Source organism: Accipiter gentilis, chromosome 6, assembly GCF_929443795.1.
Source record: "Accipiter gentilis chromosome 6, bAccGen1.1, whole genome shotgun sequence".
NCBI lineage: Eukaryota > Metazoa > Chordata > Aves > Accipitriformes > Accipitridae > Astur > Astur gentilis.
The window spans coordinates 6,899,529-6,915,819 of NC_064885.1; the positions used below are offsets into that span (position 1 = coordinate 6,899,529).

The 16,291-nt window shown below is 52.0% G+C and overlaps 1 protein-coding gene across 1 annotated transcript in view; it reads right to left on the reverse strand.

Annotated features, from left to right (window-relative positions):
- Window positions 1-16,007, reverse strand: part of LRRC75A (leucine rich repeat containing 75A) — a 95,233-nt gene extending 79,226 nt beyond the window's left edge. The window contains exon 1 of the mRNA XM_049803640.1: window positions 15,715-16,007. Coding sequence (XP_049659597.1) covers window positions 15,715-15,978 — 264 coding nt within the window. The 5' untranslated portion in view covers window positions 15,979-16,007. The remainder of the gene's footprint in view (window positions 1-15,714) is intronic.
- Between the last annotated feature and the right edge of the window lie 284 nt (window positions 16,008-16,291).

Genomic DNA, 16,291 nt, shown 5'->3' on the forward strand with positions numbered 1-16,291 from the left:
CTTCGCTACAAGCAGCCAATTTCTAGAGCAGTTTTTGCATCTGGGAAACTTGCCTATGAGTTCCACTCACGTAGTCTGTAAGAACAGCCAAAACCTGCCCTTACAGAAACCTAGGACAAACATCAGCAAAGCACCCAGCAAGAAAAGCCTCTGTCTCCATGCCCTGGGCTATTTCCCTTTTTCCTTACAATGTGACACCACCCCAGGAAGAGTCCCCAGCTAGAAGCAGAGGTCTGAAATGCCGGCGGTAACAGAGTACCCTGCTAAACCCTTGTCCTTCTCCACGGGTAGCTGAGCCTTCCTGGGAAAACTAAACTAGACCCCTTGAAATGTTATGGGCAAAGAATATTTCCACAGGTGCTAGAACAAAGTCTTTGGCTTGAAACTCCCACCACAGCTCTGGCATTACAAGCCAGGAACATTTATTTTCCAACTTCAAAATAGCCAACACTAATATTTTTGACCACCAGTTTCTCCTGAAGTTAACAGCAGAGAAAGAAGAACCCTAGAAGCCTTCAGGATGCAGGACCAACTTCTTAATATCGTTTTCCAGATACAACCACAGGGCTGAATAATCGCTGAAACCTGATGCAAGACGACGAGCTGAGCAAGAGCAAAGCCAGGATGAGCTCATTGCGCAGCCCCATCCGCCAGCAAACCGAGCTTTCCCTTCTCTGCTACAGTCCGGTCCCACCGAGACATCCACAACCCTGGGCCGAAATTCCTCAGTTGGCCATAAGACAGCTGATTTCAATATCATGACAGCCCTCAGATGTGACTAATACAGTCATTGGGCTGGTTTCCAAGTGTAGAAGCAACTGGCCCATGGTGAACCAGACACCCACAGCCTCACACACACATGATGTGGGTAAACCACGGTGTTCGCATTGGGCTGGGGTGGCATTTAACACAGAATAACACCAAAGGTGTCTTGGGACCTTCTTCCCCCGCAAGAAACGCCAGGGAATCATGCTTGAAGGAAAGCCTCCTTTTGCAAGACACTAAACAAGAAGAGAAAACCTTGTTTCTCTCTGAAGATGCCACAGGCTGATCCAAAATTCACCAATGACAAGTAGAAAAGGTTGGAAAAACCTCTTTCTGGGCTGACAAGCAGACTCAATTTGCGTGATCGCTTTCCTTTTTTTCCCCTTATCTTTCCTAACATGCACATTCAGAAAGATAAAGAGCAGCCGCCCTGAGCCCTTGTCGTGGCTCTGTCACCTCCGGACACTGCCATCCCTGTTCTTGGGACTTCCCTGCTCCAGCGGACGCTCCCCTTCCCCTTTACCAGAGGGATGCTCAGCCTTTATGACCCTCCATTCCCTCTGCAAGGCGAGTAGGACAGATGCTTTCCCCCGTTACACGGGTTTTGGAGGGGTGATGAAGGCAAAGACCGCGAGGTGCCCAGCTGCTGCAAAAGTGGAGGCGTGAGACCCCGTCTGCCCGCTTCCCAACGGCGATACACCTTTGCTCTTCTTCTATTAGAGCTCAGCCCTTGCAGACCCTTTTGGCCAAGCTGATCTCACCCACAAACCAGCCTCTTTTGGCTCGCCGAGGGCTTTTTCCCGACCTCCGCTCAGGGCTGAGCACAGCCTGCCAGCGTCGGGCAGTGAAGCTGCGTCTCTCCCCGCACGCCACGGTCCTGCTGTGACCTGCTGGTGCTGCTTGCTCCCTCCGTATCACCGTCTCTGTTCCCCATTTGGCTGCCATAACAGTAAAAGTTGGGCCAGGCCAAAATAGCATGCCTCCACGGGTGCATTGCACACAAGCACACACACACGGCAGAAGCTCATAACCCCCAGGTCCTACTCCAGAACCCAACTGCAAAACCAACTTTTCCTTCTCCCAGTTCTTTCTTTTGCTTTGTGCAACTCATTCCATTTAATTAGCAGCACAGCCTGGATTGCCCGAGCTGCAAATCAGCCCTGCGGCATCCCACCGGCTCATGGACAGGTCAGAGACAAAGTGTCCAGAGATAGAGTTTGGTCAGTGTTGGGTCCCACCAGGATTTTGCATGTGATGCTCAGGAGCAAGATGTCATTCTTGTCCTTCTGCAATCAACGGAGGCGGCACTGTGAAATGACCTAAACCTGCGGGAGCAGCACTTTATTCCTGCCTTTGGGATTATTTCAGGCTTCCATATTTTTCCTCCGGCACTGTCTCCTCTGAAGCGAGGACACATAAGCAAACACGAGTCCTTCTAGAAAATACTGTTGATTTACACGCTGCAGCAACACTAAAAGAGAACTTTTTAAAAATGGCTTGCAGGAGAGGAGTTTAGCTTATTTATATTCTTTGTGTTGGTGGAGAATAGCAGCTGATGGGCAAGAGATGAAAGCACCCCAAGCGGCTATTTCTTACCACGTTTCAGGGAGTTAATCTCATCAGAGAAGTGCTTTACATCTGTTTGAACAGGGATGGAGAGGTTCACCAGAGCCAAACCTCACGCTCCTGACGACGCGCTGACCCTGTCACCTGCACCATGCCAAATTCTCCCCCCTCCTTCTCTGTACAGCGACAAGGTGGGAAGAAAAACAGAGGGAAGACCAACCAGCCCCAAGCCACGCACGCAGAAGGTCAGAAAGAGCACCCACGCCGTTTCTTTTTTGCAGTTCAGCCTATCCACTTAATGACCAGTGCCATGTACTGGAAAGTCAACTCATGGTACAGTTACGGCAGCTGGTCCCCATGTGGGAGCAGGGACCTGCTGTGCCGGGTGCTGCACACACACAGTCCCATGTTGCTTATGTTGCACCCAAGAGGTTTACAGAGATGCACCCATCCTAAAAGCTGCGACAACCTGGAGTCCTAGCAGCTCTCGGAGCTGCTGACACCCTCGTCCTAAAGCAACAAGGCAAGAGAGAAGAAATGCCTCTTCTGGCATTTACCCGTGGAAAGGACTGGATTTTTATCCTCAAAAAGGAGACGTCAGAAAGCAGATGTTGTGCACGCACAGTTCAAAGACACCTTTTTCCGCTGCTTAAGCCAAATCAATGGCTTGCACTAGCGAGGGCCAGGGAAGAGGACCTTTCCCTAACGCGAGTCCCCACACACCCCGACGGATGCGGCTCCAGGGTTTACTCCTACTTTACACACGGGGAAACTGAGACGTGAAGAAACTTACCAAACGCAGAGTCCTCGGCAGCATCGGCCGGGGCTACACCACCCTGCTACGAATAACACCGGCCACGGCGCATTCGACACACCGCCGTCTCTCGTTTGGGGCAGAAATAGGGCTTTCACCTATGTCCATCAAGTGCTCGTTTGGGTCGGGGTCTTTCCCAAGCCCGTCGTAACGCGGACGTCGCAGCTCCGCCGCAAGTACCGCCGCAGAGACGCGGAAGGACCCTGTTTGCATCACCCACGCTGGTGTTTTTAAGGGCACTTAGGTATATGGATGAGAGCTACACTTTTAATCTGGAGAGAGGATGAAAAGCACAGCCTCGCGCTCAGCGATGGTGAGAACAGGAGGCGAGGGCAGCAGGCACAGCTCCGTACCTGCAATAAGCAGGGCCACGCTGAATGCTCTTAATTCTCCTCCAAAGCTATCAAGCGCAGCCCGCTCTTCAGACCGGCTGCATAAATTGCAGCCCTCCGCCCCGCTCGCCGGGCAGGCAGTCTGTAATTCCCATTATACAGCCTGACAGGTTGGTAATGGCACACATAATAATATATTGATTTCGTCTGCTGTATGAGAGGCTGCCAGGCAGCCCGAGGAAGGGAATAGCCGACATGAGGTTTTCCTCTCAAAACACCTTCAGAAAAATGAGAGGCTGATTGGGAAGGTAATGGATGAGACCATCAGCTGGGGCAAATTAACTTCACTTTTTGCAAGGTGCTTCAAAAGCCTCCCACCTTCCCACCCCAAGACTCAATCGGCGCTGTGATTTACACCACAGGGAACTGGGAACCTTGCCCCTATCTTACAGGAATATATCATTGAAGGAAAGTCAGTAGGTTTTGGGGGTTAAGGGGAGAAATTAAGTCTTTCCCATGTTTTATCCCATGCTTGTGTGGTTTTATTTCCAGCATAAGATTTTTAACCTTCAGGTAGAGCGGAGGCTGTTCTGGTTTGGGATCTGGTATTTGGCCCTTGGGTCAGAGGGAAGAAGCTTGGAAAGTAAAATCTTTCTTGAAGACTTTCATAGTAACTTCCCTGTCCGGCACCAGAGAATTTGGATGCTCCACTTAGGATCCACCTTGGCAGGTGCCTCCAAATTGGGGGTAAGTGAGGTACGGCAGCTACAGGGGTGGGATCCTCCCAGATCGCTCAATCTCTTCCAAGAAACCCAATGGTGAAGGTGTTTGGCTCAGCAAAGAGATTAGTAAATGCCCAACCTTGCTAAGGAAGAATTAAGGAATGGGTTGCACAAAGATTCAATTCAGTGATATTAAAATTCAATTAATACTGCTATTTAAAATAGCTTTAAACATTAAATAAATTTACTTTAAAACACTCATTTCAAAGAAGCAATTTAAGATGATGCCAACCTATGGTCATGCTTTAATATTAAACAACTTAGGTTAGCCTAGGCAAGCAGGACGTGCCGGCTGCCAAAGCTTTAAGGAAAGTCACTGATGAAAACACAGCCAGAAAAGACTGAAGTACAAACACAGCTTTTGGGGAAGTCTGGCTCTCTCACAAGGACAAAGGAAACGTCTTCATTTCAGTTAATTCACCTAGTCCAGCTCAACACCAAAGTTCAACAAGTCAATGAACGAATCGGGCGTACAATAGAGAAATGCCTGTTTTCCAATCTGCAACCTGAGAGGCCAAGATCGCTAATTATGGTGACCAGAAGTGTAATTCATTATGTACAATTAATACTCCAGTTTATGAATCAACTAGTTTTAAATGTGGAATGTGTTTTGAGACGGTTATTTTGTCTGTCCTACATATCCAGCATATTTTGAGTTTATTAACTGATCAAATAACATTAAAATACTAGTTTTCTGCATTTTAAACTCTTGTTTTCATCTATGTAACTTGAGTCAGAAATACAAAAAAATAAATCAGTCCTCTAAACCCAAAATTCACCATTTCCCACCAGAACAAAAACATACAAAATCAATCACCCAGCCGAACAGCTGCCTAAATAAACGCCCCCAGATCCACCAGGCTCCTTGCTTAGAAAAGGAAGTATCCGATTACACCAACCAGAAGCAGCTTTTTACAACCAAACCGGAAAACATCCTCTTTCTTACAGAATGACCAAAAAAAAATAATAAAAAAAAAATAAAAAATCCAAACCACAAAAAACAGACTGCTTAAATCAAGATTCCCTCCTTGCTGATTTTGGCTGCGGTCACCGCCATGGATATAGGTCATTCACACTCGCATCCCAAATTGCTTCACGCTTTCTGCCTTCGCCCAGGAAGCCCACAGCAGCCATCAGGAGCCAGATTTCCTCCAAATTCCTCCTTCTTCCAATCCTGGAGTGGGAAGAGCTGTATCCAAATAGATGGTATATATGGAAATATATGAAGGAACGCTAGAATGAAGCAAAGCTTTGCTAGCTCTGTCTGCGTGCCACCATGGGTCAACAGGGACCTTCAGAGAAGGGACCATCAAGGATGGGCTGTTTGGACGGGTCCGAGTCCTGCTTCGGCACAGATTTATGCTTCACCACCCTGATTTTGATGAGCTCAGGCTGGACCAGGGCCTGGGGCTTATTCAACACAAGCAAAACCCATGGTAGACACTGCGGCGGGTACGATTCATCCCTCGTGCACAAGAGTTGGGGCTCTGCCCCAATGTGCTCTTTTACCTTTTGGGGTTTGAACCCCTCAGGTCCAACCTGAGGCTCTCGCCCCCACACTTGCCATCTCATGGGACTCCCCCAACCTCCTGCTTTCCAGTTCCCACTGGAGGTGGGGGTGCCCCAAATCACAGTCAGAGGGATGATACCGGTCCCCACCACAAGGACCGTGCTCTGCGGGACCGGCTCTGCAGGCAAGGTGGGAACGGGGACAGAGGTGTCCTAGCAAGAACCTTCAGCACATCTCCGGCTAAAACAACTATTTCCCACCATAGACTGCAAAAGGCTGAGGACACATCTCAGCAGATTTTGCTTTCCCCTGCTGGGATTTAATTGTTGTGCCAAAAAGATCCACCTGGCCTTAGGGAGGATGGGGATGAAGGAACAGCTCTACAGAACGAAATAGTAATTAATTGCTTGCCAGCTCCTAGCCATCCCCCTGAGTGGGCTCTAAGCATCCCCAGAGACAGAGTCAGCTCTGGGAGCGTTTCCCAATGTGGTACCCGGCCACAGGACCAGCAGGTCCCAGGCACAGATTTGCTTAAAGCCCCATGCTCTTTGGTCACACGAACATGGGGAATCTCTGCCTTCGCACAAAGAAGATCGCTGCTTGCGAGAGATGAAGATCCGAGAACGGTTGTTGTTATTGTTGTTGGGTTTTAGTATCACGTTTTCCGAGCTCATCGTGCCTTAGAGGGGGAGGAAGCAACAGACGGTGCTCACTCACCTTGGCATGTTTTGCACGCTGAGGTTTAGAAAACAGTGCTTCACCTCCTGCGTGGCTGGAGGTCCCATCCCCAGTGGGTGCCACGGCATCCCCCCGGCTGGGTGAAGGTAGGGGCCAGCGCTTGCCCCGTTCCCCCAGCTTGGCCAAGCTGCTCTGTACCCTACAAGCCCTTGCCAGTGGCTCACCTTTTCTAACCTGGCATACTTTTGCTTTCCCAGCTAGCATTCATTTTCTCATTTTCTGTAGCTAAACATAAAGCAAGGAGCTGAGAAACCCAGTACGCACCTCCCCATCCTTCAAAGAAAGACTCAAATCCATCCCTTGCGCTTAAGGGGCCTGCTTAGAGTGCAGGCTGGTTGGCTGGGCTTTCCTTTAATTAATTAATGTTCTTTTTGACTCAATTACTACTAGAAGTTTAGGCACAGTGCCTCAGAAATAATCTCTTGTGCAACACGAGAATGCAATCCCCTGCCCCCCGTCAGCACACCCGCAAACATTGCAAAACCTCGCAGGGACGGGCAGGCGGAGCAGCGCCAGTGGGAAGCAGGAGCAGGGCTGCAGCAAAGCAGCCCTGGAAACGCTGCTGCTATTTCCCAGAAACCAACCTGAAAGGCAAAGGGGATGTTAAAGAACTGAAAGCAGCAGACAGCAGCCTGGTCCGCTGCCTGTGGATAGCGGACCTCAGGGAAACCCTCCGTGGGCCAACAAGGATGCGCGGGCTGTTGGAACCCACGCAAAACCCAGAAGCATCTCGTAAAGAAATTCCTCCGCCAATATCAAACCTGAGTCCTGGTCTGTAACAGCAAGAGCGCCAGGCCTCTAGGAAGATTATATTATAATATAAAGAGGCCTTAAGGAATGAGATATCCATTGAGATACCCAAAGGCACGAGGAAGGAGGCAGCTCCCTCCCGTCGGCTCCGGCACGTGTCTGAGGCTCTCCCTTGAGCCGGCGATGCCGTGTGCTCAAACCCTTGCACAAAGAAAGTATCGCCGACTTTGAAAGACATGAAGTCTGAGAGGTAAAGAGTCTTGAAAAGATCTGAGGAAGCTGGAAGGCTCAAAGCAGCTTCTGCTCGCAAAGCAGCAAGGTCAGAGCCAGGAGAAATTGGAGCTAAGACCTTCCGCTTGGGGGGGAATGGAAAGAACAATTTGCTTTTGCTTTTAGAGGCAAGATTAAATTTACCATTCACAGGTCTTTTCTCCAAAATTGGGAGGAGAAAGAGGCTGAGATACACAAAAGAGAAAAAGGCAATTATGCATTAAATCACATTAGGCTTTTGGCTGGGACCTGCAGAAGAAGTGAAGTGCTAAAAAAATCCAAGTTAAATGCTAAAAAAAATCCTGTATCTCTTTGTACAACAATGAAATTAATATTAATATATAACCCTCTCCCTTACCTAAGAGGAGAACCAGGGTCACCAACCCCCCCAACACTTAGAATGTTATTATTGACCTAAAACTATCAAGAGGCTACAACATACTGAATTTCAAGTGCATCCCTCTGTATCCCTGCCCCCGGAGACACCCCGCACACCATCACAGCGCAGGTCCCACCGTTGGGATCTGCAGGGAGGTCTCTCCCCGCTCAGTCGTCACACCCACACACTGACAAGAGGGAGACGACGACGTCCTCAGACACGGGGGTTTTACAGTTTGAAGCAAGATAAAAAAGAAAAAAAAAAAAAAAAAAGAAGAAAAAGAAAAAAGGTACATGCCAGCCTGTCTGAGGGCTGGAGCCCCAAGCTGCCTGTATTTCGCATCAGATACGAAAACAGCAGCAGCCTGGGGGGGGCGAAAGACACATTCCTGCTATTATATAAACAGATAAAGTGCTGAATAGAGGCTGGCTTGCCAACTGCAACCATTAACCTCTCCCAGATTGGAGATTTCTGGCTCCACTGAGGGCATAGGCAGGACCTCCTCTTCTGTTCGGGAGCAGCTGCCTGCTCACCGCCCCAGCCCAGCCTAACCAAGCCCAGCCTAACCCAGCCCAGCTCTGCAGGTCCAGAGGAAGGAAACCGAGGTCTGATCCACCAGTTTCATCTCCGACCCTTCCAGACGAGGCAGCCCCATGCCGCGTCACCTCCCGGATCCTGAGCTACGGCATGCGTGGGAGCCACCACCTCCCCGGGCACGCGGCCCTCTGAGCCAGCAGCAATTCCAGAAAGGTCAGCAGGAGACCCTCGGCAAGCTGGCCACGGAGGGAGCTCATCCAGGACACGCTCCTCAGATGCAAGTGGATATATGAACACGGATCTCGCCCCTGCTCAGGCTCTATCCCTGCAGCAAGCAGGGCCTGCCCGGGTGCGTTACGTGTGTTGCATTAACGCATCCGCTAGCAACGCTGATTTCTTAGGCGTGCGATTCCCCAATCCCAGGGGGGACATCCCTGCTAGAAGAGAAAACCCGCTCTGCTTCATGCCAGCGGCAGGACGAGCATCGCTGCGGCATAGGGGGGCTTCAGGGATTGAGCCCACGCTGCCAAGCACGGATTGCCTCTGCCATCCCCAGCATTGCCTGACCTTTCCCTCCCTCCCTGCATCTCAGCATCCCCCAAAGACACATTTTCCTTAGGAGGAGCAGTGCCAGCCACCTTCCATGGAGTTAATTAAAACCAGGCTGGCTCGGATGCCAAGCAGACACTGAGACGCATCTACCTGCGAATCCCACGGGGGAAGGAAAAAGAGCAGAAGGAGCCGGGATGGGAAGCAAGTGGAGAAAGGACGCTGCAAGAGAGCAGCTTGCAGCAGGGCAGGGTTAGGGAGCATGGCGAGGAGACCAGAGACCCCACTGGGGGCAGAAAACACCCCACCACCGCCAGGCATGGTCATTTGCTGTCAACACCTCCAGCAGCCTACGGGTTAAAAATAATCGCGAGGACCGCTGGTGGTTTCATCAGCAACCCAAACCAGAGGAAACGAGCGCTAATCCCAAAACTGCCCCACCGAGCTCGCAAGCCGAGTTACCCAACTTCCACCGTGCGGTGCCCGGAGCCGTGGGCAGAACGAGCGCCCGGCCTCGGCCCCCGCTCCCCGTCCCCAGGACCTCCCGCTCGCAAAAACCCAAGCCCGATGCCGCAAACCTCTTCATCCCTGCCCTCCTGCCGGCAGCTCGCAGGCTGCGAGGAGCTGAGAAACCCCAGCCTCGGTCACCTCTGACGCGTCGGCCGGTCTTGGTGCTCAAGAGGAAGGACCAGGCGTTGGCTCGCGTGGTAGAAACGACGCTGCCGAGGTCCTCCAGCATCCCCGGAGGCCAGGGGATGGTCTTCACGGAGATGATGCCCCAGGGCTGGTGTGCGCAGGGGCAAGAGCAAGCGCCGAGTGGCACAATCCAGCTACGAGGCACCCGCAGGCTGCGGCTAAGCTGCATCGTATCGAGCAGACCGCAGCGCTCCCCAAGGTCCACTCTAGATGTCCGTAAGCACGTCCAACCACACGGCCGAGGAGGAACGTTTAAGCAGTTTTGGCATCGGCAGGGCCGAAGCGCATGCTTCGAGGCTGATGCAAAGCCGGGGGCTGGCTTCTTTTGGGGAGAAAGTTTGAATCTGAGACAAGGTGGTGCCGAAAAACATCCCCTTCGTCCTGATGAGCTGCCAGGGACGCTGCAATCATCGCAAACCCACCTCTATGGGGATGTAGCATGCAACAGCATCTGTCTCTTAAGTGTAGGTTGGGGGAATAAATAAGCCTAAAAGCACTCCTGACCCACAGCGGGTTCCATGAAGGTGCACACTGTGTAACACACAAAGTATAACACACAGACCAGGCTGATACCGGGCCATGAAATGCTTCAGAAGCTTTTACTGAGAGCACAAAGTTACACCAAGGGGCCAAATTGCATCTTCACGGGTGACTGCTTTGCAAGCCCGCCGGGGTGTAACGCTGCCCAGAGGGGCTGAACTCAGGTAAACCTTTTCCTCCCCATCCCAGCATCTCCAAGCTCCCATGAGATGCTAGAGCCGACTTCCCAGGAAGGTTTGGGAATAAACCAATAATTCCCAACATTCCCCAGTAACTCCCTAGCCTTCCAAGGAAGGCTGCCGGCCTTTTGATGTCTCATTGCTCCCTCCGGGGCTGCCCCGGCCGTCGGCCGTGGCTGTCCGCCTTCACAGCCCAGCACTAAACTCTCCCCAACAGCTCCTGCCTCCCCAGAAAGTGCAAAATCCCGAGCACTGGAGCGAGAAACTAGAGACGGGGAGAAAGGGCTCGGTGTGATATAAATCACAGGGACAACTGGGGTAAGTCGGCTGCCATTTAAAGCACTTACCAGCATTAATTAAGCAGAAGGACTGCCCCTAAGAATTGCTTTTTAATTTTATCACGCAGCCCTTTGCTCTGGTGTAGCAGGAAGGCCACAGGAGCACAGAGTGAACTGTCTCTACATTAGCCATATTTAAATTTATTTTTTTACTATTCCCCCTGGCCAAGCCCCCTCTTACAATGAAGATATTCATCATTTAATTAATAAAGCATCCCTGCGCCACGCAGTCCCCATGGCACCAGGCAGCTGCTCAGAAGTAGCAGACATTTAATCGCTGACCCAGCAGGGCGGACGTCGGGACACGTCGTGCCTTGTTCCCCCCAACCGCTGGCTGCAAAACCCAAGGCTCGGCCTCGGACCGGGTCGGGGGGACCCCTGCACCCACGGCAGGGATACTTTTGGGGGATAAGACCGTGGGGATCACAGGCTGTCCACGGCAAAGAGGCAGCTGCCTGCACCGCAGGCACAGGGTCTGCACGGCTCGGTGGGCATCAGAGCACGTTTGCCCCCAGTCCCTTCTTGCAATTTGGAGTTGTCGTGGTGTCTGCGCCCATTTGGGGCCCAGACCCCTCTTCCCCTGCCCTCCACACCCTGCCACCGCCCAGGCGAGGCTGGCGTGAGCAGAGAAGCCACCTTACAAGTCATGCAGCTTTGCCGCACCTTGGACCTTGCCATTTGGCTCCTAGCCATCTTCATGCCCGGAGGTTTTATTACAATACTTTGCCCTCTTTTTCCTTTTTTTTTTTTTTTTGGGGGGGGGGGGGGCGGTTAATTCCCAGAATTGTTGTACACCTCCTGTCCCGTGCAGGTGATGCCCAGAGCCGGAGGATGCCGCCTCCTCCTCCGCTCTCCCACCAGCCCAGCTCTGCCGGAGCAGCAGCAACAGCCCAGCAAAAACTCCACGTCGAGCCATAACCAATGGCAAATTCTTTGAGTGAAACGTAATGTGCTGGGAAGCGCTTCACCATTTCACTTGGGAAAACGATCCGTTTGGCAGCAGAGAGGAGGAAAACATGCTTTGTTTTACAAATCCTCTCCCCAGCAGGAGAGACACTCCCAGAATTTAATATACTGACAGCGCTTGGCTGCTTTAACCACTGAAACTCAAGGGTGCATCAAAAAAAAAAAAAAGAAAAAAAAAAGGTACACTATATAATATTAAAGCGTATTCTATTCCGCAGCTGGTGGTATCGGGCACAGCAATTCATTGGCACAGAGGAGCTGCAATTCTCCCACCTGTGATCGCTGGCACGGATGGGGTACAGGGTCCGAGAGCGGGGTCCCAGGTTTCCCCAAGTTCTGGACACCCTTAATTAATTGCGTTTTCACGCTCTCTTAGGGTGAGGCCCTGCAGCAGCTCCTTGCAGCAAAGCAGAGAAGATGCTGACAGGTAAATCTAGGAAGTAGCTTTATAGCAGAGAAACTGGATTTAAAGTTATTCAGGGCAAGAATATCCACAAAAGGCAACCGGCTCCATCCAGGTGACTAGCAAGCTTCTTGCAACCCCAAACTCCGGCCTCAATAAAATATTAAGTATTTCCCTGCATTTCCACTTATCCTCCAATACGTTTAACTGCCAAAAGCATCCTACGTGCAGCATTGGCGAGGAGGGCAAGCACACCTCATCCAAAGAGGGCAGCGGACGGCACTTTTTTTTGAGACGGGATTTTAATTTTGCAGCGTGGGGTTTGGGCTCCAGGCAGTCGACAGCGTTACGAGAGCAGAAGGAAAAGAGCAACCGGTATCTCTAGCTAAAGAACCTGTCGTTAAATTAGGCTGGCTGTGCCAAAGGAGCACATACCCTTTCGAATGGCCGCTGCCAGCTCCCGCACGCAGTAATAACAGGAGTGTTATTTTGAGGGCAGGTGGTGGGATCGAATTGCCTCCGCACCGGAGACCGCTTCTGACCTCTCTGAGGAGCAGTCTCGAAGCAAAGAAGTCTGTCTGCTGTTCGCGTTTTTTATCTTTTTTTTAAGCGCTTCGTATCTAAGCGTTTTTATAGTTGTTCGCAACCTCCAAGCATTCTTGGAAACACTAATTAATCCTTACGAGAGCCTGTAAAGAAAACAGCATCGCTCCCATTTCAGGCAAGGGGAGCAGGACACATAAATTTGGTGTAGTGCAAAAGGCCGCGCTGGATACTGGTGCCAGTGGTGGGTCTGGAAGTGCAGGACCTGCCCGTGCTCCAACGTGCACGACGTTTAAAATACGGTTTTGCTGCCCTGCCCTTTGGCTGATTATCAAACACAGCTTTTGTGGGAGCCCTGACAGGCAGGAGAAGCCCCCCCAAACCTCGTCTTGCAGGTTGTTACGTCAGGAAAAGCTGAAAAGCTGGTCAGCCTCAGGTCTGGCAACACGCTCATCCTGCTCAAAAAAAAAGGATGGAGCACCTCCAAACACGGGGATGCTGTCACCTACCGCCTCGCTAGCACGTTGGGCTGGCTTCAGAGCTCGGTGAAGTCAGTGGAAACGTTCCCAGTGACGTAAATGGCTGGGATTTTCAAATAATAAAAAGTCTAAATGCAACCGAGAGCTGGGTACCAGGTCACTGGGTTTGCTCAAAACCCCCAGTTTTGCAGCAACATCAGCATCGCACGTTACATTAGCAACTACACGGACCAACCGACGCCACAGCCCCTCTGCGGCGGACGCCGTATAAATGGCTCGTAGGAAAAGGTCTCTGTCTCACCGGGCTCACCCGTCCATCCCTCTCTGCAGGGGGAAGCTCGTCCTTCCCCCCAAATCCTCACTTTCAGGCTGGGATGCGGCAGGAGCTCAGCTCTCGAAGCCTCCCACCGCCTCGCAGCCCCAGCTCCTTGGGAGCAAACCGAGCATCCCTTGCAGCCACCAATGCACCCCTAAACCGCCACCTCCCAAAAGCCAGCCTGTGGAAAACCACAGCAATTGGGATTTGTTCAGTGGGGCATCCCACACTCGCTACCCGAAGGCAAGGAATAATACTGTCTCATTAAAAACGTGCTTTGAGTCTATTATAGTATCTAGGACAAAGTGTTCCCTATTTTGACACTCTAAGATACATTTTATCAGAGCGAGCTCTTCAGAAACACTCACTAACAAAGATTCATCTGACTGTAACAAGTTCCTCGCTTCCCCCAGCATTTTAAAATTCATTTCTAGCTTTTTCCCCCCCATAGTCAGAGGATGGGATGCCCCCACGGTCAGATTTGTCATTAGGGCAGCCGCTGTGATGCGTCCCAGCTCCCTCACGCTCTGCACGGCCAACCCGCAGGGAGGGAGAGGATGGTCCAGAGCATCGCTGAGAAAAAAAAAGGTATCTGAAGCCAGAGAGAACTTGGGAGCGACTCACGGTATTTCACAGGCACCAAGATTTATTTATTTGGGGGGTGTTTGATATAAACACCTTCTAAAATTAGCACCTGCCTTTCTGCCAGCTCCAACGGGCTGCTGGTGCAACGATAAAGTTTTGGCGTGGCTGAGAGGGTGCAACATTTGGGCACGGATCTGCTGCCTAACTCACGGCCGCTTCTGTCCCACGGGGTTTTCCTGGCCACGTGCTCGACCCACGCGGCCGCACAGATCCCACAAGGACAGGTCACTGTCCCAAAGAGTTGCACCCCCAACTCCCGGGGAGGGAGTTCATCTCAGAAAAAGCACCTTATCTCAAGGTTGAGATTAAGTCATGAGAGCTTTCTATAAACGAACGCAAACACATATGAAACTGTTCAGATTTCTCAGCTGGACTGCTCCAAAGATAGCCCTAAGTCACGTAAACTGGCTGGGCAGAGGGACCCTGGCTGATGGGGTAAATGGAATTGTGCCTCTGGGTGGGCTGAAGGGGGTCGGGGCACGTCCTCGAACAACACATCCACTTGCTAAAAGGTTAACAGGACCAGAAAATCGGGGGGGGGGGGGGGGGGGAATGCAAAAAAGCAAACCCCAAACACAAAGACCAAGCAGAAAACTGCCAGCCTCCGGACCAGCTGTGTTTTCAGGTGGACATACAGACACCGAGCAGATCTACAGGGCAAGAAAGCAGCTCCCAATGCCCAGTAAAGATCTGAGCAACTTTTCCCCAGGTGGTAGAACTGGTTACGCCAAACAGCTGGGTGCCTTGCAGGCTCCTTGGGAGAAAAACTGAGCTTGAAGACGCGTCTGTTTTCAGTCCGCATGGCAAACTTGCTGGTTTTCAAAGGCCTGGGTACCCCAGAGCCTTGCAAATGCCCAGCACTTGGGTCTTTTTATCACCGTCTATCAGTAGAAAAGGTTAAATGCTAATTTGCTGGATACAGAGCAGTGCTCCGCAGCTGCCTTTCTGTTTGCTCACAGCAACTTTCCGTAGCGTTGCTTCTCAGCTAATGCCCAGCTCAAACAGACTTTCAAGGGGAAAGGTCTCGGGCTCCATACAATTAATTCCCCGCTCCCTCACAGCGTCTTGCACGCTCGTTTCTACAAGCCCCAGTCAACACCAGCAACACTCCACCAAGTGATTGTGCGTCAAAAAGAACAGGATAAAAAGCAAAGCTGCCAACTCTTGGTATTTCTGAGCCAGGAAGAAAAGAGCTGATTCTCAAAAGCTGCTGGCTCAAATTGCCTCAGCGCTTTTACAGATCTGTTTTAAACACCAAACTTTTTGAAAGTTGAGTGGGAACCTCCTTGAGTGGGCTGTGCATGCTGCAAATCCCAGAGCTATCAGCACGAGCAATGAAGGGAAAGGAGGAAAAATACACCCGGCAGGGTTCCTCGCTGCAGACAATGCAAAGCACCTCCCGGGGGTTATTTTCCCATCTCCAGCACCACGACCACCCTCCAGCTCCTCAGCCGCTTCCCCAAAACGACGCGGCGAAGAGTTAGACCCCGCAAAAACCGAGCGCGCCCCTTCTTCGCGCTTTCCAAACCGGCGTGCGTTTTGCTCCCAGGTTGCCTTTTCCCCACCACCCAAGCAGGCAGCCCCCCACCTCCCAAGGAGAAACCTGCCCATCCTCACCTGCCGCAGGTGCCTCAGCAGCTCGGTGGCCTCCTCCTGCTTCCCCTGCTTCACCAGCACCAGCATGTCCTGGATCATGCAGATCCGCCGGTGGTAAGGGGGCAAACTGCTGCCACCACCCTTCCCAAACTTCTCGCCGGACTTCACCACGAGGGAAGCGAGGAAATCTCCCCTTTCTCTGGGGGGTACTTTCTTGCGGTGGTGGGCCGGGGGGCTTTCTCCGGTGCTACCCGGCTGGCAACCCTTGGTCTGTTTGGTGCCCATGGTGTGTCGCTCCGGCTTCTGCAGCCCTGGGGTTGCATGCAAAGGGGGGGGGGGGTCTTGAGGTTGGAAGCCACGGGGGGGGGGGGGGATACAAAGGGGGCTGAGGGGGATGGAGGGGACGTGCAAGGGATTGGGGGGATGCACGGAGGGATGCGCAAGGGGTTGGGGGGGATGCGCAAGGGGTTTAGGGGTGCGCAAGGGATACACGCAGGGGTGGGGGGGATGCGCAAGGGGTTTAGGGGTGCGCAAGGGATACACGCAGGGATGGGGGGGGATGCACAAGGGATCAGGGGGATGCACAGAGGGATGCACA